General features: G+C 39.7%; 2 protein-coding genes across 3 annotated transcripts in view; both read left to right on the forward strand.

The window, feature by feature from the left end:
- The window catches only part of RAI14 (retinoic acid induced 14), a 114768-nt gene extending 101053 nt beyond the window's left edge, over nucleotides 1-13715 (forward strand). Inside the window, exons 10-17 of one of the 2 annotated variants that reach the window (XM_008583423.1) lie at nucleotides 551-637; nucleotides 1564-1650; nucleotides 3584-3638; nucleotides 6237-6355; nucleotides 7136-8671; nucleotides 9831-9980; nucleotides 12951-13016; nucleotides 13623-13715. In XM_008583423.1, coding sequence (XP_008581645.1) covers nucleotides 551-637; nucleotides 1564-1650; nucleotides 3584-3638; nucleotides 6237-6355; nucleotides 7136-8671; nucleotides 9831-9980; nucleotides 12951-13016; nucleotides 13623-13700 — 2178 coding nt within the window. In that variant the 3' untranslated portion in view covers nucleotides 13701-13715. The remainder of the gene's footprint in view (nucleotides 1-550; nucleotides 638-1563; nucleotides 1651-3583; nucleotides 3639-6236; nucleotides 6356-7135; nucleotides 8672-9830; nucleotides 9981-12950; nucleotides 13017-13622) is intronic. The other variant, XM_008583424.1, reaches the window with a different exon arrangement.
- Nucleotides 13716-21728: 8013 nt separating this feature from the next.
- The window catches only part of TTC23L (tetratricopeptide repeat domain 23-like), a gene marked incomplete at its 3' end in the record, with an annotated part of 50557 nt that continues 48254 nt past the window's right edge, over nucleotides 21729-24031 (forward strand). The window contains 2 exon segments of the mRNA XM_008583425.1: nucleotides 21729-21782; nucleotides 22834-22912. Coding sequence (XP_008581647.1) covers nucleotides 22841-22912 — 72 coding nt within the window.

Genomic DNA, 24031 nt, shown 5'->3' on the forward strand with positions numbered 1-24031 from the left:
GGAAAGGAAAAAAAAAAAAAAAAAAAAAAAAAAAAAAAAAAAGTTCTTGAGGAAATCATATATACCAAATATTCGATACTGAATTTAATATGTGCTAACTGTATTACCTATTTAGAGATGAGTTTCCCCCCTTTTCCTCATATTTACATTCTTTACAAAAAAAAAGAATGAAAGTAATGCAGAGATGTGGGAAATACCGATGCTTTGCATTAAGATGCAAAGCTATGAATAAATTCTAGGTTCTAAACTATGGTAGATAACTCCTCATTCTTCACTTTTTCAGTTCTCCACACCAACTTATGTGGCCTTATGGGTTTTTTGCCTTATGGTTTTTTTAAAATTTTCTTGCTATTAAAGCATGGGCTGCTAGAAGAAAACTTGGAGCATGCATATATCTTATTTTTAAGTTGGTAGCAGATTCCAGATCTTGATAAAGTAAGAAATGCATGAACTATTGAGGTTTTTCTCATTTGTTTGATGAAAGCTACTTGCTCAAACTTTACTAACCTAACTAACCCACCTCCATTCTTTGGACTGTGATAACTTTCAGCATGATCAAGTCTCTAAAATAAGCTCAGAAAGAAGTGGAACTCCAAAAAAACGCAAAGCTCCACCACCTCCTATCAGTCCTACCCAGGTAAAAACAACAGCAAACCACAATTAACAAGCATTACAACAACAAGCCATCATTTTGTCATTTTGTGTTTAGACCACAAAGAAATATATTGGAACTGACCCTTAGGTGCACATTTAAATTTTTCTTTAGCAGTTTTAAATTACAAATTTTGGTAACAAGAATTTTGATTATTAGTATGGAAATAATGTTGATTCTTATCTATTTCAAGACTGTAAAATTGAAGAGTGTCTTTAAAAAAGTATCAAGGAAATTAATCAAAATCTTATGAAAGAAACGTCTTCCTTAAGATGATAAGCTCAGTCTGTTTCTAGTTCCTTTTATTAACAGTTATGGTAAGGGGTGGGAGAATGGGTAGCTAGTGTGGCAGTTAGTTAAAAATGAATCTTGGTTAGTTTCTTAAAACATTGCTAATTTATTTGTCTTTCTAATTACATTTAAGGTTGGCTAATATTAAAAGTAGTTTTCATTTCTGAGCTTATAGTGACTACTGCATAGAGGAGGAAGCTCAGAAATCTATAAAATGGCAAATAAAAACAGGCTGGGGTTTGTTATTAAAAAGATCATCGGCCATAAAGAGAATAACTCATATTCAAACAATAGAGAGGAAAGTCTTACCTGATAAATAATTTTAAATATATGTTAGCATATTCATTAATAACATTCTTGACCTGCAATAGTTTTATAGATTTTAAAAATTGATTCTGTTAATGTAAGAGCAAAATTACTTAATTACACTATGCAGACATTCAGAAAGTATTTGAAGTATCTGAATTGCATTGAAAATGTTACCCCTGAATTAATTGAAGCTAAGGATACTTATTGTTAGGTTTAATCGCGTCGGTTAAATGGGTTGGTTCTTTAGCACCAGAGAAGAAAAGACTTTGAAGATACCTTTTTTATTGGTGGTTTTCATTTTGTTTTTTTAGTTGAGTGATGTGTCTTCCCCAAGATCAATAACTTCAACACCACTTTCAGGAAAGGAATCAGTATTTTTTGTTGAACCACCCTTCAAGGTAAGGTATTTCCTTTCTGTGTTCAATTTTGTTACTGTATTTAAAGATACATGATAGACTTGCTTTAAATTATACAACATTGGGTAAAACAAAATTTACTTATACATCATTGGTTCACAACCTTTCCACCATGAAGGACCCTCTGATTATTTTTTGTGGCATGGATCCCACTAAAAAAGAATAGGGTGAATAAATTACATTTACTAACTAATAATTTTCTTCATTTAAAAAAAAGGGACAAAATCCACTTACATGTGGAATCTGAAAAATTTCAACTCATAAAAGCAGAGAATAGAAAGGTGGGGAGGGGATTGGGAGATGTTGGTCAAAGGATACAACATTTCAATTAGGAGGAATAAATTTGAGAGATCTATTGTACAGCATGGTGACTATAGTTAAAAACAATGTGTTGTATTCTTAAAAATTGTTAGAGAATAGATTTTAACTGTTTTCATCACAAAAAATATGTGAGGTAATGTACATGTTAACTAGCTCAACTTAGCCATTCCACAATATATACATATTTCAAAACATCATGATGTACACTATAAATATATATACTTTTTATTTGTCAATTAAAAAATAAACAAATTTTTTGAAAAAGGAACCGAGGTGTAGAAGTTACCAGCTTATGATTGGTAGTCATTCCCCTCATTTATTCCTGTATACAGATGGTTGAGGATATGGCAAAAATTATGTTTTAGAATGTGGTATCTTGGACTGGATCCTGGGATAGAAAAAGGACCTTAGTGGAAAAACTGATGCAATCTGAATAAAAGTCTGTAATTTAGTGGATAGTAATTTGCCAATGTTAATATCTTCATTTTGACAAATGTATCATGGCTACATAATTTGTTAATTTTAGGGGTAACTGGGTGAAGGGAACAATCTTGCAACATTTTTATAAATCTAAAATTGTTCCCAATAAAAAGTGTATTAAAATTTTTTTAAAAAGAGGCACGGATAAGCATTTACCTGATAACCAGTATTCTTACCAAATTGAGTTGATATATTGCCAATTGAAAAGATAGAAACTTTTGTTATTCTCTGATGTTTTACTGAGAAGCAAAGCAATTGTATATTTTTAATTAAATTTCTTCCTTACTATAAAAGTAATATGTATTTATTTGAGAAATTTTAGAAAATCCATTGGATCTTATTCCAGTTGATTCTGTAGGTTTGTGGTTGGTAAGTATTTTAAGGAGGTGAAAGGATATTTCCATTCAATATTTGTTTACCTAACAATCACTAGGAAATTGCACCTGAGAAGAAATAAAATTTATAATTGTTCGATTGAAGTTCCAAGATTTTTTGCAGATGGATATTCAGGGACAAAGGATTAGAGAAAATCTTTAGGGCATCAATTGCCAATCCAAGACCATAGGAATTTTTATTCCCTTATATAATTACCTTTGTCTTCCCTGAAAAGTCTTATTTATTACCATTCTTCTTAGAAAGATTAATAATAACATATTAATAGTGGATAATTTATAAAATGATAAAGCTAAAAAATCTTTTAATATATTTTAATCTGTGTATAAACTAGATAGATACAACTTCTTTGATTCATTTTGAAAGTGATATTTGCCATCTTAGGTTTTAGGACACCGCCCGGTAAATTAACTATTACAAAAAAACTACTGTAATCTTAAATGCATTTTTATTCTACTCACTAAATGATATTTCTGAAAAATATGAGTATATTCCCCTATGGAACTTCTAATGTTTTAGAAATTATACCTTAGGAGGTAATTATCACTTATATTCTTTTATATTTTAAAAATATCTTTTTTCCTTAAGATTTTTCAGCTGTTTTTCTAGTGGAAGAACACTGGTTCTGTTCTGTGTAAACTCAAGGAGGGAAATCTGTTTGATTCTTTTACACAATGTTTTATTTAGGAATATTCTTTAAAGTCATATCTGTATTTCACAGGCTGAGATCAGTTCTATACGAGAAAACAAAGACAGACTAAGTGACAGTACTACAGGTAAGATAATGGAGCACTGTTTTTGTTCCTTTGACAAAACTTTACACTATGTGCATTTAAAAAGCGCAAAGGCCAAGCCAGGGTACTCTGTGTAGGGAGGTCGGGAGACCAGCATGCCATCACAGAGCTGTCAGTAATGCACAGGCTGACGTTCTCTATACTTCAGAGAGACTTAACCTGGATTTTAAAGTGTCTCTGAGTTTGGATATGAAAAAATGCATCCCTGTTTTCATTTGTCCCTAACTAAATATTAGCATTTTTAAAAATTATGAATATAGGCAATAAACCCGAGTGGTATTAGCAGACCAGTGGCTTTGTCACCAAAATTCACAGATAATTTCTTGTCACCTTACTGTTATTGCAGATGTCTTGAAATACCATTTACAATATCTCTACTAAAAATTATGGCAGTTAATAGACCTCCTGTTAGATCTCATTTGGTGTGTTACAAAATAAGCTCTTAAATTACTGTCATCTGTGTATTTTATTTTATGCATTTAAAAAACATTATTTTCAGATGAGGTCCATAAGCTTCCGGCTGTCAGCTCACAGCATTCATTGCAGCTGAGTAGCAAGTTATTTCTCAAAGGAAGAATGAACCATGCACCTCCATTGCTACTACAGCCTATCTTTTCTACTTTGGATTTCAAGTAGACATGTGCAAAGACGTACAGAGTGTTACATGAAATCATATACAATCATATTGTCTTCACTGAGATAGCGTTTAATTCATTGTATCTTTTAAGAGTCCTTCCTGAGAGTTTATCCTGTAAGAATGTAGTACGGTACCTTCAGAATCAATTTAAAATGAAGAGTAGATGATTTCAAAGGCCACTTTTTGCTCCAGCATTCAGTTTCTTGATCTATTGTGTATTTCATATGTGTTTGGAGCTTTTAATTTGCAGAATTTAGAAATATTAAACTTTCTAATTCCTGGCAAAGAATGGTGTTAATATAACTGAACGAGTGTTACACTGGTTACTTTAAAAACCTTCCATTATATCCTAGAAGTAATTTCTTTTTTTTTTTAAAGACGACCGATAAGGGGATCTTAACCCTTGACTTGGTGTTGGCAGCACCAGGCTCACCCAGTGAGCTAACCGGCGATCCCTATATGGGATCCGAACCCGTGGCCTTGGTGTTATCAGCACCACACTCTCCCGAGTGAGCCACGGGCCGGCCTCATTAGAAGTAATTTCTATTGATTAGAATTGCAGTCGGCCTCCGAATCTCCTGGTTCATTCCAAACTCAACAAACTTCATGTCAAGGTAACTCAGAAAGCTGTGGCTTAGGCATTTGACATCGAAACAGTGCCCTATTATGAAAAGCAAGGTTTTCTACAAAGAAATGTCATTTTGCATCCTTCCAAATTAAGATTAATGTTTTCATCTTTGGATAAAATGGCTTTGAGAACAAAAAACAGCATAACAGTAAACAATTTAGATCAGTGCTATTCAGTGTGGTCTGTACGCTATTGCTGATCTGCAGTAATTAAGGAGTTTGCACCAGAAAGTCATCCAGCTATGTCACTAAGCACACTGTTTTGTCTGGCTGACATTTCTTTTTATAGGAAGACTTTCTGGATGAAGGAAGCAGTATACTGCATTACATTCTGGAGTAAGTTCCTTGTCTCATTTCAGTGAGCACTTTGAGTAGCACTGCTTTAGATGCTATTTTAGCATGATATTCAGTAAGATGTCAAAAAGCTGTGGTTTACTGACAGTGATTACTATGGGATTCAGAGAAGAGATCATTTCATGCTAGGATTGCCACTGAATGCTTTAAGGAGGAGGCAAAATTTGGCATGGGTCTTATCTTAGTGTGTTTAAGAGTTATCTAGGCAGAGTGATGCTGCAAGAGCAATCCTGTGGATAAAATATGAAGAATCAGCTGTGTGTTGAGATTATGGAAGATATAATAAGAACTATGAATCTGAGAAAGATGAAAATCTAGGAGAGAAGTAGTGAGTCATAAACCTGAAAAAGTAGATTGAGGCCAGACCTCAGATAAAGGAATTTGAAGATTATTTTTGGAGGGAGAACAAGTAAAGCACTTGAACCAAAGGAATGACTCAATCAAAGTATGTTTCAGGAAGATTAGTCTGACATTGTTGTGTAGGCTACATTTTTACTGGAGAAAGGAGAGGGGCAGAGATTTGTCATGAAGCCTTTTGCAGTTTCCAAGTAAGGCGATAAAGTCTAAACTAGAGCAATGGTGGTGAGGATAAGAAATAAACCAGATTCCAGAGATATTTCTAAAACGATTCACAGAACTTGGACTTATGAGGCATGGAGAGGAACCAAAAACAACCAAGATATGACAGTTAATCAAGTGCATGGAAAATGTATGACCAAATTCATCAGTGTTCAGAATCAGCTTATGTATACATGAATCTAGTTTTATGCTGCGAATACCACAGTAAGGAAACCCCAGTCCCTGAAAATTGCTGTTCATCTATGTAGCTGGTGTGGGCTTTCATAGTCAGTACTAGGAAGAAGAACTGGATTAGGCTAGAAGGTGAGTTAGAGTTTAGAGAAGTAACAGTTTAATTTTTTAATATTATTTTAAATTTAATTTAAACCTTTCTCTTTTCCAAGGTGCTGATAGTTTATTGGATATAAGTTCTGAAGCTGACCAACAAGATCTTCTTGTCCTACTGCAAGCAAAAGTTGCTTCCCTTACTTTACACAATAAGGAGTTACAAGATAAATTACAGGTAGATAAACAGATTGCTACCTCAGACTATTCTGCACAGTCAAGCTATTGGTTTTTTCAGGGGTCATCAGATATATTTTGCTTTAAATATTTACATTAGTTTTCTTTTTAAATGTAGTTAGCTTTAAGCATCTTATAGTTTCAAATTATTTGTTTCTTGAGAGTATTATTCATTAACTCACTTTCTGTAAATTGCTAAATTGGTAAGAGATACATAATCATATACATAATATGATATATAAAGTATGACAATTATATATATTTATTAAAATGTATATATGAATGAAATATATAAGCCAAATTTATTTATATAAATGTTATATATATAATTTCACGTATATAAAATGTTTAACTATATATACATAAAATTTATACTTAAAATAAAAAATATATATATAATATTAGCCATTTGTTTAGTAAAGTTGATCATTTAGCAAAGTTAAGAACTTGATAAGAAATTACTGTACTATGCCCGTTGCCCTCTTAGTAACTAGAATGATATAAAAACAAAGGAAAAATGTGAATCAGGTTTTACAGACAAAACAATCCCAGTGTTTTTAAAGTAACACAAATAATCTGTCTTAACAGAGAACAGAGTAAGCTTTGTGTCATTAACCAACACTCATGCCGCAGGCCATGTTTTTTTGTGGCACACGAGTACAGATGCAAAATGATCCTGCTGTTCTCCTATACCTAAGTTTTGGATTTGTTTCTCTTATTCCAGTGGCTTGCTCGCCTAACTACACCTTTGCTGTCATTTAATTCTTGCTTTTTTTCCCAGGCAAAATCACCCAAGGAGGCAGAAGCAGATCTAAGCTTTGACTCTTACCATTCCACCCAAACTGACTTGGCCCCATCCCTGGGCAAACGTAATGAAACATCTCCTGAAGACTCCAAATCATCTCCATCTGTCCTAACACATTCCCTGAGTAAATCCACTATCAACAGTGATATCAGAATTCAGCAACTGCAAGAGATGTTGCAAGACTTGCAGAAGAGATTAGAGAGCTCTGAAGGAGAGAGGAAACAGCTACAGGCCAAACTCCAGTCCCAAAGGACAGAACTGGTGTGCTTAAACAACACAGAAATTTCAGAGAATGGCTCTGACCTCAGCCAGAAACTTAAAGAAACGCAGAGCAAGTATGAGGAGGCCATGAAAGAAGTCCTTAGTGTGCAGAAACAGATGAAACTGGGTCTCCTCTCACCTGAGAGCGTGGATAGTTACTCACATCTCCAAGAGCTGAGGGTCACCGAGGAGGAAATAGATGTGCTGAAGCAGGATTTGCAGAAGGCACTAGAAGAAAGTGAAAGAAATAAAGAGAAAGTAAGAGAGTTAGAGGAAAAACTTATAGAGAGGGAGAAGGGTGTAGTGATTAAGCCCCCTGTGGAAGAGTATGAGGAAATGAAAAGTTCATATTGCTCTCTTATTGAGAATATGAATAAGGAGAAAGCATTTTTGTTTGAGAAATACCAAGAGGCCCAAGAAGAAATCATGAAGTTAAAAGACACACTAAAAAGTCAGATGACGCAGGAAGCCAATGATGAAACTGGGGACATGAAAGAGGCCATGAACAGGATGATAGATGAACTCAATAAACAGGTGAGCGAGCTGTCACAGCTGTACAAAGAAGCCCAGGCTGAGCTGGAGGATTATAGAAAGAGGAAATCTCTAGAGGATGTAACAGCCGAATATATCCATAAAGCAGAGCATGATAAACTGATGCAAGTGACCAACGTGTCCAGGGCTAAAGCAGAAGAGGCACTGTCCGACATGAAGTCTCAGTATTCAAAAGTGTTGAATGAGTTGACCCAGCTGAAACAACTGGTAGACGCACAGAAAGAGAACTCTGTCTCCATCACAGAACATTTGCAAGTGATAACCACACTGCGGACTACTGCAAAAGAGATGGAAGAAAAAATAAGTAGTCTTAAAGAGCACCTTGCAAGCAAGGAAGTGGAAGTGGCAAAGCTGGAGAAACAACTCCTAGAAGAGAAAGCTGCTGTGACCGATGCAATGGTATCCAGGTCTTCCTATGAAAAGCTCCAGTCATCCTTAGAGAGTGAAATGAGTGTGTTGGCATCTAAATTAAAAGAGTCAGTTAAAGAGAAAGAGAAGGTCCATTCCGAGGTTGTCCAGATCAGAAGTGAGGTCTCACAAGTGAAAAGGGAAAAGGAAAATATTCAGGCTCTCTTGAAATCCAAAGAGCAAGAAGTAAATGAACTTCTGCAAAAATTCCAGCAAGTTCAGGAAGAACTTGCAGAAATGAAAAGGTATTCTGAGAGCTCTTCAAAACTAGAGGAAGATAAAGATAAAAAGGTTGGTGAAATTTTGATATTGGATTTCTAGCACTAAGCCCTAGGCCCTTCAACTTTTTCTATATTAAACATTGGTTTATAGCATTTGTTGGCACTAAACTATTGTAAATACTCAGAGGTTCTATACATGACAATGTCTATCCCCAAAGCCACGTTAAAAATTGTATGTTGGATATTTATTTTTTAAAAATACTGTCCTTCTGACACTTCTGCCTTAAAGCATTTTCACATATGTAATGCATATTTGCCCTTTAAAAATCATTTTATAGGAGCTCTGTCAGTGCTGGAGATCAGAAGTGAACCCACAGAATGAAAAGTGTTTGTGACCCATCTTGAACTTTAACTCCTCTTTTTGAATCCAAAACAGATTCCTACATCATTTGGAAACCCAAAAACTCCTATACTTAATCCTGCTTCCCTAAGCTCTCTGAGCACCCCCGCTCCCCCCTCCCCGACGCAGGTGTATAGGAAGGGAAGGGAATGCGTAGAGCAGCCAATTAGAGATGGCACTGGGTGTGGCATGGAGGAAGGAGGCAAGCAAAGGGTGAGTTCAGGTTGGTTCTGTGCCTGAATCTGCTCTGCATCCCTAGTCCCTGTGTCAGAGTTTCTGAATGGCATTCATTAGAGCACTATTTATCTTTATTCTTTTGTAATGAGTGTTTCAGAAAGAGCTTCAAAAGCTTACAGGAGTGGGGGGTTAGGGAGTGGGGTGAGGTGGGGTTGTGTTCACTTTAAAGCAAGATCTCCAGAGATATCAGCATTCCCAGGACTTGTTCCTGATTGCCCATATGAGCAATACTGGACAAGACTTCGCTGTTTCTAAATAAAAAATGCCTGAAATTCTATTTCTGATTAATTTTTTCAACCACACCCCTTTTAAGGTAAAAGAAAGAAGTTGACATTAAAGCTTTTGTTACATGCACCAAAATAAAATATGTAATTCAGAAGTCTTTATCTGAATATAATGCATGTAGAAGGCTTTGTTTGCTTGATTTTATCTGTTTCATTTTGGGAGTTTTCTTTAAAAAATAAGAAATTGTTCCAAAGTCTCAAGTCCCAGAGGCCAATAGAGATGACCATTTTCAAGGATTAGAAATATCTGGAGTTTTGCTTCTGCAGATATATTATTGCCCATTGATATAGTTTTCCTTTCTCACTAGATAAATGAGATGTCGAAGGAAGTCACCAAATTGAAGGAGGCCCTCAACAGCCTCTCGCAGCTCTCCTACTCAACAAGCTCGTCCAAAAGACAGAGTCAGCAGGTGGAAGCGCTGCAGCAGCAGGTCAAGCAGCTACAGACCCAGCTGGCTGTGAGTGGGCTGCTTTCCACTGCCTGGGTTGGGGTGGAGGGCGAGGCAGATTACATTCCATCTCAGCTGTTAGGGCAAGCTGGTGTCAACACAAAGAATCACAGTCTAAAGGAATGTTGTATTTAAGTGAGCAGTTGACTGAAGACTTCTCAGTGAGGGCAAAAGAGGGAACCGCTGGTGGGATTCCCCGTCATTATCTGCAGTGAGATGGATCAGATGTCTCGCTGGGAGAGAGGAATTGGCAGGACAGTGGGAGGAGACTGCTTGTTCTCTCATACGCCGACTTTTCCCCCTTCTCCTTCTGCAACAGTCATTTCTCATTTTTGGCAGTGGCAAGAGCTTTTTCTTCCTAAGGGCCAGGGTCTCTGTTAGTTATGTATCTACATATTTGAAGCTGCTACTTGGCTCCTCTCCTTACTTCACCCGGGAAAACCCTTTCATATTTGTATTGGTTTCTTATAGGGCTGTTATAACAAACGACCACAAACTTGGTTTAAAACAACATGGATTTATTATCTTATGGTTCCGGAGATCATAAATCCAAAATCAGTTTCACAGACTAAAGTCAGTGTGTTGGCAGGGCTGGTTCTTTCCTGAGGCTCTAGGCCATAGGGGAAAATCCATTTCCTTGACTTTTTCAGCTTCTAGAGGCCCTGCATTCCTGTGCTCATGGCCCCTTCCTCCATCTGCAGAGCATAGAGCATATCACTCCAACATCTTCTCTGTCTTCCCATCTCCTCCTTCTGCCTTTGACTCTCTTGCCTCCCTCTTATAATGATCCTTGTGCTTCCATTTAATGCTCAGCCAGATAATCCATGATAATCTCTCTGTCCATCTCAAAATCCTTAATTACATCTGCAAGATCCCTTTTGCCATATGAAGTAATATTTACAGGTTCTGGGGATTAGGATGTGGACATCTTTGGAGAGTCATTATTTAGCCTACCACAATATCTGTTAAAATTGTAGTTGGCAAGGGTATGTTACATTTTCCACATGAAGTCAAGGGTTGTTCTGTCCTGGACTGTTTCTAGCTTCCATTTACAAACAGAACATGGACTTGATGATTTCCTCAGTATAGACTTAATATGTGTGAACTCAGGTTTCTGCAGGCCTTCTAGCTGACCACAAAGTACAATACTAGCTCTCTGCTGTTAACAGCTCTAGCAGTGGTAGAATAATCAGAGAGATGAATAATCGGAGAGGAGAAGATGCTTCTTACTGTGTTCTGCAGGTCACTCTTCTCACAAAATGGTTATTACAGACTTGTAGATAAAGTGCTGATGGTTTACACGGTAATTAATGAAATTATTCAACATGTTTATTGAGCTCTTATTATGTGTCAGTATTGTGCACGGGCTGATGATATAAAAATGAATAAGACACAGTCCTTGCCCTCATGTCATTTATACTCAATATAGGTTAATATGGCAAGCATCCATTGATAAGGAGAGCCCAGTGTACTGTGGGCATACGGAGGAAATGAGTCTACCCAATTTGGGTGAGTCATGAAAACTTTCTACAGGAAGTGATGCTTGCGCTGAGTCTTGAAAGGATGAGTAAGGACTCATCCTCCCTTAGCGAGGACTGAGATATGGCACTTAGATGGGTCTTGATAACCTTGGTGAGAGCCATGCCAGCTGAGTAGTGGGGTAGAATCTGGACTGCAGTAGGCTGGCTGCTAGAAACGTGAGTAAATAGACATTTATCTGATGGGGCTGAAGAGTCACAACAGTGGGTCAGAAAAGCCTAAATAAGTTTGCTGGAAAGATAAGCGATGGTGGTCAGAGGGTGGGATGTTTTCAGTTGAGATTTCAGAGTTGGTAATGGCAGAGGTTGGGCTATGACCATTGAGAGCGAGTGGCTGAAAGGAAAAGGAGCAAGTCATGAAGGTAAAGTTGAAGAACTTAGAGGCCCAGGTGTTAGATCATTCAGGCAGATATTGAAGTCAACCAAATGATGACAGAGGCAGAGATGGAAAGGAAGACAGTGATGAGAAGATAAAGTCATAAGTAATTGGGGGGTCGCCAAAAAGTGGGGAGGAAACAACACAAAGAGAGGTATCAAGTGTACCTCCTTATTGCACAAACTTCAAAAGACTGAGGTGTCAAAGGTTATCCTTTAATAGGAAGGATACTTCATATTCTGACATTGGTAGGAAGGAGGTGAGAATGGGTATTGGTGGACTTTTATAGATCTTTGTAGTAATCCATATATAATAGTTTCAATTTTCATGATGAAGTAAGAGGAAAGGCCTTTTAGAATGAGAAAAGTTCAGAGCTGAATTAAGATCCTTGAAACAGTCACTGAGAGGAACTGGGGTAATAGCTCAACAAGGAGAAATAAAAGCATCAACAGCTGTACTGAGGAACCATTTGAGATAGGGGCCACTACCCTGTTTGCCTCCTTGGTATATGGATGGCTAAATAATTGCGTTCCCTAGGGCCCATACAACATTGGCTATAGAGTGGTAATCAATAACTCCCTTAAAAAGATTAGCTTTTTAAAATTAGATTAATTCATATTTGACCACTGTAGAAAAGTCAAAAAATACAGAAAACTCTAAAAAGTTTCAATAAATTAAAATTGCCCATAATTCAACAACTCTGAGATAATCACTTTTTGCATTTATTTCCCTGCAGTATATACTCTGAGTGAATGTATCTCTATACTTGCATAAGTATGTGTACATATAACTTTAAACCAAACTTGGGATTATAACTTTTTACATAAATTTTCTTTTAGAGTTGACATACCAAGATGAAATAGGTAGATTTTTGTCCCAAGAGTATTGACAAGTACTCAGAAACACACAAGCCAGTGAGTCCACAGCAATTTTAGAAGCTTCATATGCTAGCATACGTTGGAGGGGATCACTTGGGTAGCATTTGACCCCAGCTTTCTGATAGCTTTTTGTTTTTATTCAAAGATGTCCTAAGGTTGTTGATAATGTCAGATTGTCTCTTTTTAGGAATGCAAGAAACAACATCAGGAGGTCATTTCAGTTTACAGAATGCATCTTCTATATGCTGTGCAGGTATGATAACACCCACCAAGTATCTGGAGATCCTAAAGAAACATGGCAGCAGATGTTGCCAAAACTCCCATCATTAAACCAGTAGTAGAATGAACAAGAATTAGAAGAGAATCTTTTTGTTGGAAAGCTTTAAAATGCCTTTTGTTTGCTTTGGATTTTGCATCAGGAGACTCACTCCCTGTTTACTAGGAGCAGCCTCATCATTTATTAAGAAACGAAGGAAGATGTGGCTGCTGTGGGCCATCAGGAGGACCTTGCTTTATTTTCCAGGCATGCCAGTATTCCCAGAGCCATCAGCACTGCCTTCACCTGTGAGTGTAGGTGTTCTGGCTAGCTGGCTCACGTTTGCAACTGAGACCCCAGATACCCTTTGCTGAGGGCTTTGGTAAACCTAGCCTCATCATCATTCAGATGGATGAGAGGAGGGCTCTCTCTTTGACTCAGTTCTTCATAGAAATGTGGGAATTGACAGGACTGACATTCTTGTGAAAGACGGGGGGGAATAAGCCAACGGCTTCATCCCAGCCAGCCATGGCATTGCCCAGGAGAGCACGTGCCATGACTTAATTTGGGTTCTAACAAGTGTCTTTTGCTTGAATTTCCTAGGGCCAGATGGATGAAGATGTCCAGAAAGTACTGAAGCAAATCCTTACCATGTGTAAAAACCAGTCCCAGAAGAAGTAAAGTGGATTCCTTGGCAGGACACTGCCAATTGTTGCCCATTTTTGTTAGATCAAGAGTTGCTGGCAACCACTGCCATCGTTCTCATTTGTGGTATGCACTGTGACCTAGCATAGTTTCTTCACTTTCCAAAGGTTTCTGAGGACTGGGCCCAGAAGACTGCCCTCCTCAGAAGAGTTGCTGGCAACCACTGCCATCGTTCTCATTTGTGGTATGCACTGTGACCTAACATAGTTTCTTCACTTTCCAAAGGTTTCTGAGGACTGGGCCCAGAAGACTGCCCTCCTCAGAACTGCTTAGAGACTTCAAGCCAGCAGAGGTGAAAGTCCCTGTCCCTTCAGATTCCAGAGCTGGGATTAGCGACACCCAGAGGTCTGGTCCTGAGGCTGGCAGGTGGGCCCTCCTTGGTACCTTCCCAGCTGAATGGCTTCATCGCCACCGAGTGATATGCTGAGGCCTCCGTGCAGTGAAGGCTGCTTTACTGCCTACACTCAGGCTGTGCCATTCAGCACAGCAGAGGTCTTTTCACCTTTGGCCTCCAATCCCAAAACATGATTTAATTTCTAACCAAAAGTATGGCATTAATTACAAAGTGCATGCTTAAGACCCTTTATCATGATATCCTGTGGATTAAAAAACTTTAATTCCATTTTTCCCCCATCTGCCTTTTATATCTCATTACCCTGCTTATCAATCTCAGTTTGATGAGCACTATTAAGTAAAATATGAAGTTTAAAAAAAATTGTTCTTAAAAGATTTTTTTAAGTAGATCATTAACATATTGCAAATTTTCTATGCAAACTTGCCTCCTGCTGTTATCCATGAAGCTCAGGAAATCCAAATATTTGTGTTTCAACAAGGGACAGTAAACTATGTGTTTACAGCCAAAAGAAATGCCTCATAGTTCTTAACCTCGATTTTTTAAAAGTGTTTTTTTCTCTATTTTTATTGGCTCTTTAAGATGTTTTCATATCTAAAACCCTAAATAAGTGAAATAATGTTAGATTATATTAACAAAATATTTTTAGGTAACCATGCTTAAGACTTTTTAAAAATATAACTTTTTCCTCAAAGTTTTCAGCTATAGCAAAAGGTAGTTATGTATTCCAAACTTAATATGAGCTGCCACCAATACCCCTAGGACTTTTCTGCCATGTGTCCTCAGAACTGTAGTACATTTCTGAATAGAGCAAATCTTCTTTTTACCCGTTGAACATTTTTGAAAAATCCTAACTCTACCAGTGCCCATAAATTATCTCCGGAAGGACTGTTAGTACCAATCAGTTTTTCAGTTTTGAACTAAAAATCCTGATATGGTAATATTATGGTGCATAGCAAAGGTCTTGGGAAAAAATATTTCTGTTCACTTTACTTTCAGGCTAAAAAATGTTTCTCACTTGCAGCTTCCCTTCCAGCATTGATCTTATTGAGGGAGATAAACAGAATACAGAACTCTCCAAACTATATAACTTAAAAGTGTAGGTCTGCTCTGACAGGGCCCATGTACCACAGGGCTGCCTGGGCTCAGAGGACGCTTGCTGTTCTGGATGATATGTTAATCTGTATTGGATGAGGACCAACAACAGCAATGCAAAATAACTTTAAAGCTTGGTGTTACTTTTCTTAAGTTGTTTAATTATAGTTAAGCAATTTCAAAAATGCTCCAAAGAAATGTGAAAGGACTTTTGGTTGTAGCACTTAAAAAATACAAAACAATGCCCCTCCTGTCCCCACACAGAAATGCTGCGGAGTATAAAAGTTGAGACATTTTGTAGGATGCCTGACACAGTGTAGCCTTTTATCTTGTTTCAGGATGCATATTTATTACAAGTACTCTGGTTAAATATTGAAAAGTTATATTATGTAGTTTAGTATTTTGTCTTTGTAATTTACAGAAATTATTGCAGAAAATAAACTTGTTTCATTTTGCATCTTGTTGATTTTTGGTGTATTCATAAGTGTATCTCTGCAGTTTCTGAAGATCAGTTCAGTAGCATTTCAGTGTGATGGTTTTCATATCCTGCATCATGCTCAGCTGGTGGGAGCTGTCCACACTATCTCACATCAAGTTCCACAGCATTTCCGTCTCCCAGCTCTTGGATTCACCCTGAGCTCTGCCCCAAGTATCAGCCACTTTGGGGCAGCTGTATCACAGTCTTTTAATTCAAATTCATTGGATCTGTAGTTGTTTTTTTGTTGTTGTTGTTTTCTAAACTTTGGAAGCCTCTTCTGGTTTTTACCCTCTTGCTTCCTTCTTTCTTTTTTGAAAAAGTAATACATACCTATAGTTAAAAAAAACCAAATTCAAATACATTCTTCTATCCCATTACACAGATAATTCATTCCTGAGAAAACCCTTGTAGGGTGAATTCTTATAGGTTAAAATTGTAATTAAAACACCAAATGACAATGAAGCAATGCAGCAGGGGACAATTTAAGTAGTTAGCATTTAACAAAGCTGTTTCCCTTCACTCACAGCATGATTCCACCACCTTTACTTCAGCTCTCTCCCTGCTTCATAGTGTACACTGAAACTTTTGATTTTAAATGAAGCATGTGTGTGATCCTCAGTGTTTACTTAATTGTACCTTTAATGCTCCTCTCCTCCCTCCCAAAAAAAGGAATGATGAAAGAAGTCAATGAAAATAATGCAAATGGTATATGAAGTTATCATTATTTTTAATTATCAAGTGGATACACTCTGAGAGGAGAATTTACTTCAACTGATGCCAACCAAACAACTGAGAAGATGACTTCATGGGGACACTCAGCAGGACAGGAAACTTAAAAAAAACCCAAACCAGTCTTCATAGATGGAAAGAAATGCCTCACAAGCCAATTGGTGTTATGAAAAGAAACTCTCATACCTCACTGATTAGATATCAAGCTATAACTGCAGGACAAATAAAAATAAAGAGAAATCTCTCTCTTAGTCCCAATCCTTAGTTCACCTCCCCAAAAGCAACAGCTTTCAAGTTTCTTGGTGATCTGAGACATTCTATGTCTATATGGACATGTGCAGGCATACATTTTACTTTCCCCTTTAAGTATCTCAGATTGTTCCGTGTCAGCACACACATCTCATTCTTTTTAACTGCTGACTAATATTTCATGGTGTAATTATGCTAAATTTTAGCTAGTTCCTCATTGATGGGCTTTTAATCTGCTTCCAGTATCTTATAGCTACAAAGGGGATGCAATGACTATCCTTTGTATAAATGTCTTTGCACATGTGTTAGGATACTTTGGATAATTTTCAAGTTGTCCTCTTTCACATTAGTTTCCATCATATGATACAGACAGAGAAAAAAGGAGTAGAATATTGTAGGTATCATCACATGGAGTAAGAAAGAATGGCTTTTTCATGTTGGTCGAATAAGAGTCATCAATTTGTTTCTCTTATTACATAAACTTTAAGACAGACTCCAAAGCCTTTAATAATTAAACCCACCCACCTTAAGGTAAAAACATGATATGCTGTGTGGGGAAAATGTTCCCAGAACATGCTAAAGCACAACCTTTTGCAATGTGGCATAACTGTGGAATGTTGGGTGCTGACAGCAGCAGAAACACTATCCAGCAAAGATGGAGGTGATGTGTTTTGAGCAAAGTTGAAAGGCAGACTGCGAGGCAAAGAGTGAGCTGGAAAAAGCAACAGACCAAGGAACCAGGGCATTCATACGGTAGCAATTTCTATTCACCAGCTCAGGGCAGAGAACTGCCAAGCATTATGGGAGTGTGCAGCGTATTTGAGAAACAATTCAAAGAATAAGAGCTCAGCTATGATGTTCACCATAAGTGGGCCATAGGAGCTGGTTGACAGAACAATCAATGTGGGTCCCAGCATATGGAAAGGCTTCCCTGAGGAGTAAAGTCCCAAGTGATGGATGTGAGTAGGAGGGAATAAAAGAGATATTCCTGCACGTTTATTATAAACCAGGTCTTAAATTGGGAAGACACAGCATATTGAAGAACCGTGACTGGACGTACCAGATTATAAAATGGAGGATGCGGAGGGGAGAGAAAGGAGCAAGACACAGACAGATTATGTAAACTTCAAAAAGCCAGCAGAGACAGGGAGGAAGGGCTCCTTATGTGTCACCTCCAGAGTTTTTAAAGCCATGTATTTAAGTCAGGTTAAACACACTCTGGTAGGCAGAATGAATCCCCCCAAAGATATCCATGTCCTAATCCCCAGAACCTGTGACTATATTAGGGTTGTGGATGGAATTAAGGTTGCTTATCAGCTGACCTTAAAATTAAGATTATCCTGGATTATCCAGGTGGGCCCAATGTAACAAGAAGGGTCTTTTAGAGTGGAAGGAGGAGTCACAGCCAGAGAGAGATTTGAAGATGCTGCACTATTGGCTCTGAAGATGGAGGAAGTGGTCACAAATCAAGAAAGGCAGGTGGGATCCAGAAGCTGGGAAAGGTAAGAAAATAGATTTTCTCCTGGAGTTCCCTGAAGGAACCACTCTTGCTGACATCTTGTCTTTAGCCCAGTGACACCCATTTCAAACTTCTGACCTCTACAATTATAAAATAATAAATTTGTGGTGACTTGTTACAGAAGCAATAGGAAACTGATGTACACACTGAAAAGCCAGAATTCCTATTACTGAGTTCCTAAAGATGATTCACAATTTATTAAATATTATTAAACTCTGATGATATGCCAGGCACTATGCTGAATGCTAAAGGCTCAATGGTGAGCAAACAGTTCCTGCTCACAAGGAACTCACAGCTGATCAAACAGGACCTGTCACCCAGCAGATATTCAAAATTCATTGGGTGGGGGGATGGGTATTTAGATAGATAGATCGCCTTTAAGACCCTGCATGACCTGATGCCCTGCTACTCTACTGTCTCCTGTCTCATTCTTATTGCCCTTTTGCCGTTCCTTGACCCCATTACACTTGCTCCTACCTTAGGGACTTTGCACTTGCTATTAATGTCTTAAAATGTCCTTCTAGGTATTTGCTCCCTCATTTCTTTGAGGTCACTGCTCAGTGACAACTTGTCAGAGAGGCCCTCCTTAATTTACTACACTATATAAGATAGCACACCTCTACCCACATGACATCACTTTCTGGATCCCTTAGCCAGCTTTTTCTCCATATCATTTGTCACTTCCATGTAAGATGGGCTGAGGGAGGGAATCCTGAGATCTAGCCTTCCATCTGTTCCCAAAGCTCTACTCCTTAGCAAAAACCTGAGTCTGGCTGGAGGAAGAGGCTTTCTCCTAGTTCACATAACACTGCTGCCTAGTCCCTAAGCCATTTATCTTTTTCTAACTTGCAGGGATGACATATGGCTTATAAGCAGCCTGATGTTTTTCTTCACCTGGTAGAATGTTAAGTTCCAGGAGGGCAAAATCTGTCTATTTGTTCACCTTTGCTTCCTTAAGGCTTCGAACAGTACCTGGCACATGGTAGGTATTCAATAGATATTTTTGTTGAGATGGATGGACAGATGAAAGGAGAGTGTGAGAAACTTGCAGGTAAATAGAAAGCGCTAATACAGTGTGGTAAGTGTCATGATGAGAATGCGGACAGGATACTGTGGGAGTTCAGGAGTAAGGCATCTAACCTTGACTTGTGAGGCCATAAAAAGTGTCCCAAGAGAGAGTTTATTCAGATTTCCTTGTGCCTAAATTTCACAGTTCCTGGGGTTGAAACAGTTTGGAGGTAATCACACCTGATTTGGCGTTGTACAAGTCTAGAAGCACCCTCTACACAGGCTTCCTCTAAGCGATTTCTGCAATAGCAATGCTTGCCTCTTCTACCTCAGGGTCAAGGGAAGGAATGTGAGTGAACAAGCTGTAAAACACTATCCACCCAGATTAGTGACATTCCATTTTGAAGTCAGTGAACAAACCTAAAGCAGATATACTACAACTAAAGTTACATTTGGGACACAGGGTTAAGATAGCAAGGGAAGAAAAAAGTATCACAGAGGTTAGGAACTCTTAAGAGTCTTCAAAGTTCTTTCAGTTTGATTTATAATTTTACAGATGAGGGCAACAGGCTTCCTCTGGTCATTGCTAATTAAATGGAATCAGAATCAGTGTCAGCTTCAGGGAATTGGAATTCGGTGTGGTACCACACAATGCTCAGCAAAAGCAAGTGTGTACAAAAGTTAAGATACCTTTAACACACTTAGAAATTACCTCGTAGCCATTTCTTAGAATAACAGAATACTAAAACTTTCCAATTTGATTGAAGACCAACCTAACAAGAAGTAAGGGAAATAAATGTTAGAGAACAGGAAACAGGTTCTTTTTTATCGCCATGCATGTTAAATACTGTTCATAGAGTCACAAAAATCTGCAGTTTACCCTCACAGAATCCTGGAACTGGAAGGGGCTTTAGAAAGCAAGTGGTACAAATACTCTCACTGTACAGACAAGAAAATTAAGACCCACGGGTTGTGCCTTGCTCGAGGCCACAGAGTCAAAATCAGAACTCTGTGGGGCCGGCCCGGTGGCGCACTGGATAGTGCACCGCTTGGGAAGCGCGGCGGTGCTCCCGCCCGAGGGTTCGGATCCCACATACAGACCGGTTCCCGCTCACTGGCTGAGCGAGGCACGGGAGCAACACCAAGGGTTGCAATCCCGTTGCCGTCCCCGGTCCGGTACGGGGGCAACACTGAGGGTTGCGATCCGTTGCCGGACACGGAAAAAGACAAAAAGAAAAAAAAAAAAAAAAAAAAAAAAAAAAGAACTCTGACATCTTGAAACCAAGGTCATTGCTCTTAGCATTGTTCCATGCTGAGGGCTCTCTTAGGAAAGAGAATAAAGAGGGTGGGATCTTTCCAAAATTTGGCTCAAGAACTTGATTTGAGTCGGATTTAAACCTTGAGCTAACAGACCATCCAGGTTTTATTTAAGAGATATATAAGCAAACTCATTTAAAAACCTCCTCCAACTTAACTCCAGCGAGGCTTTCTTGGCGGTCTTGGATCAAAGGCAATTAAACTTCCATCTTAGTGCTAGGAAGAATAAACACCTAGTGTAAATACCACCTTTCAAGTTCCCAGTATATATTTTCCTTCTCGACCTAGCCTGCTCTTGTTTTTGAAAACGAGTGGGACATATGCTGTCCAACTTGACCTGTCATAGGCCTAGTCCACTGGAGTTCAGGACAACATCCTTACCAGGCTGTCAGAGCCCGGGCTTCTCGTTTGTGTATTGGCCACAACTGCCTCTGCACCTATCACCATTGAGTGTTCCTCGGGCCACAGCCGGGGTGTGAGAAAAGACTATGTGGCTGCATAATTTAGTTTGTGGTGACTGTCAAATGTGTCCTCCTCCTTCGAAAATACTCCCTGAGATGCGAATCGTTAGCAGGTCCAGCGGCCCATTTCTTACGCTCTTCGCCTCCCGCACTCCGCTTTCGTCATGCCTAACTCCAACCTCACCCGGGTAGTAACGCAGTCGGCGCCTGCACCATCAATACTTATATCTGCGCCTTTCCTCTGGGGTCCGCGGAACCAGACACCCGGGAAGCTGCGGGGGTGCAGGGCGCGCGGGGCCGACCGGCCGGGGGCTGTGGCTGAATACAGCCCGCACAGGTCTCAGCTTTAAATAGGGTCGTGGAGCACGGCGCTTCGGCGGGACTTGTCCTCTCTCCCCGCGGCTTCGCTTCTGAGAGGTAAGGTCCCAGCGAGACAAACAACAGTGGACGACTCAGCGAAGCAGACACAAGTCCGGGGCGAGCCTGAGGTCGCCTGCGCCACGCCCGCGAGGACCGGAAAGCCGAAGGTGCGCTGAGAGCTGCGGTTGGCCGGAGCGGGCCCGGGGCCGGAAGTGCCCTGCGTCGCCATGGTTACAGGCGCCGGCGCTCCCGGCGGGCCCGCCGCGTTCCGTTCCCATGGCAACCCCATTGTCTCCTGGGCGGCGGGAATCTGGGCCGCTCACGCCCAAGGCAGACCTCGCAGACCGTGTAGCTTCCGCAAGGCATCCTCGTGCGCCCGGCACCAGGTCGGAGGAGGCCTGGACGCGGACGCGGCCCGAGGAAGCCGAGCGGCCTGGCAGAGGAGCCGGGAAGGCAGGTTCCGGGCCGTGGCTTCTCAGCCCTCGGCCAGGTACGCCGCGGGACGCTAGCCTCACGGAGCCCCTGCTCGCTTCTCGGCTCGAGTCTCTGCGGCGGGGCCACCCGCCCGAAGAACCGAGTCAGGGGAAACTCAGGACGGAGCTCAGCCCGGGGCGTCAGGGACGGGACAGCCGCGGAGGAGGAGGAAGCGATTTGTACTTGAGATAGGGGCCAAAGTTTGCTGTCAGGGCCATGCGGAACCTCATAGGACCAGGTTTAGCAGTTAGGAAGGTCAGAACCCCGTGCCCTGGTCATGGTTTTGAAAGTTGAAATTAGAAAGAGAGATTAGTGTTATCTTCCCTTCTGGTTTTCGGATTGTGGGTGTTCTGGAGCTAGGGTCAGAGAGAGCTACTCAGGGCTCAGGTGGGAATGAGTGACCTTCTGTAGAGTGACATGAAGAGCGACTTAGTGGTGTTAATATTCAATAAATAACTGTGCATTCGATTTGGGTTTGACTTAAGCGATAAAGATAGCATTGAGAGTTGTATTACACAGAGTTATAAATCACATTTTTTCGGCATGAATGTTGAAACCAACCAGCTAAACAGTAGCAACCAAAATAGACACCTGAGCACGAGCTCCTTATCTAGAACCTCCTATTAAATAGCGAAATGGTCCTAAGGAAAAGGAAGAGAATTAACCAATTCTGGCCGTACCTTCATTTAGTACTCAGAGTTCGTTGTTTTACTAGTCCTCAGGACTGTAAAAACAATAATCTAAGTTGAGTAAGTGATCATAGTTTTGATGATCCAGGAGCTATGATCCAGTGCTGGCTTTGAGAGGTAAAGAAGGGGAGGGATTTAGGAGAAGTAATGTGGAGTAGAAATTAGGGGAAAGAAACTCAATTTAGACACTTAATTTGGCAAGTGTCTTTAATTTCTGTTTGCCAGGAGTCTCCATACGTGAGTATACATGGTCTGTTTAGGATAGGTTATATATTTGAGAACTTTTAGTTTAATGTTAATAGCATCCAAGAGAGGGGAAACAGAACAAACTCCTAAGCCTTTTCTCCGAAAGCTGAGTTTACATGTAATTCTTGGTAGGAAGAAGATGCGAGCCAGCCCCATCTGCATCCCAACTGTTAGTAATAACACTGACTGGGGCTTCTGCTTCCATCTGTAAGTATCATAGAACTTTCACATCACACTTACTCACTGGCCTGAAACACTGGGACCTCCTACTTAAGGAAAGACTGGGTGAGATGCTTTGCATGCACATTATATAGGAGAGAAAGTTGAGCTTCTATGATGTTTTAATAATGGTTCTGCTATACTATCCATTTGTATCCACAACCTATGCAAGATGGAAAATAATGGATTTTTTCCTAACTTAAGGAAACTTTTAAGTTTTTAAAAATATAGGTTGATTATAACAAGATTGGTAAAGTCATAGAAAATTAACTATAACAAAGTTAATGAGTCAATTAAGTTTCATGAAATAGAGACAATGAGTAACTAAAAATTCTCACATCATTATAATTAATACTTATTTAACACATACTATGTACCAGGAACTGTTCTAAGTACATGACACATGTTAACTCATTTAATTCCCCACATTATTACCACACTTTATAGATGAGGAGCAGGAATCAAAAAGAGGTTAGGCGGTTTGCCCAAAGTCATATAGCTAGTAAGCGGTATTCAAACTGGGCTTTCTCGGTGCGCTCACTGGTTGAGCGCCGTGTGGGCGACGCCACACCAAGGGTTGCGATCCCCTTACTGGTCACAAAAAAGGCAACAAAACAAAACAAACAAAAAAAACAAACAAACTGGGCTTTCTGACTCCAGAGTCCATTTTTAAACCATTCTTCTGTACTGGGGTTTCTCAACCTCTTTACTACTAACATTTTGGATTGGATAACTCTTTGTTGCAGAGGGCTGTCCTATGTATTGTAGAATGTTTAGAGGCATCCCTGGACTCTACCCCCTAGACACCAGTAGCGCTGCCTCAGTTGCGACAAGCAAAAATGTCTTTAGACATTGCCAAATGCTCCCTGGAGACACACTCACCCTTGGTTGAGAACCATTGCTGTATACCAGTGTCATTGAATAGAAATATCGGGCCTGCCCCGTGGCTCACTCGGGAGAGTGTGGCGCTGATAGCGCCGAGGCCGCGGGTTCGGATCCTATATAGGGATGGCTGGTGCGCTCACTGGCTGAGCGTGGTGCTTATCACACCATGCCAAGGATTATGATTCCCTTACCAGTCAAAAAAAAAAAAAAAAAAGAAATATAACAG

The sequence above is a fragment of the Galeopterus variegatus genome, unplaced genomic scaffold (genome assembly GCF_000696425.1).
Source record: "Galeopterus variegatus unplaced genomic scaffold, G_variegatus-3.0.2 Scaffold2906, whole genome shotgun sequence".
NCBI classification, from domain to species: Eukaryota; Metazoa; Chordata; class Mammalia; order Dermoptera; family Cynocephalidae; genus Galeopterus; species Galeopterus variegatus.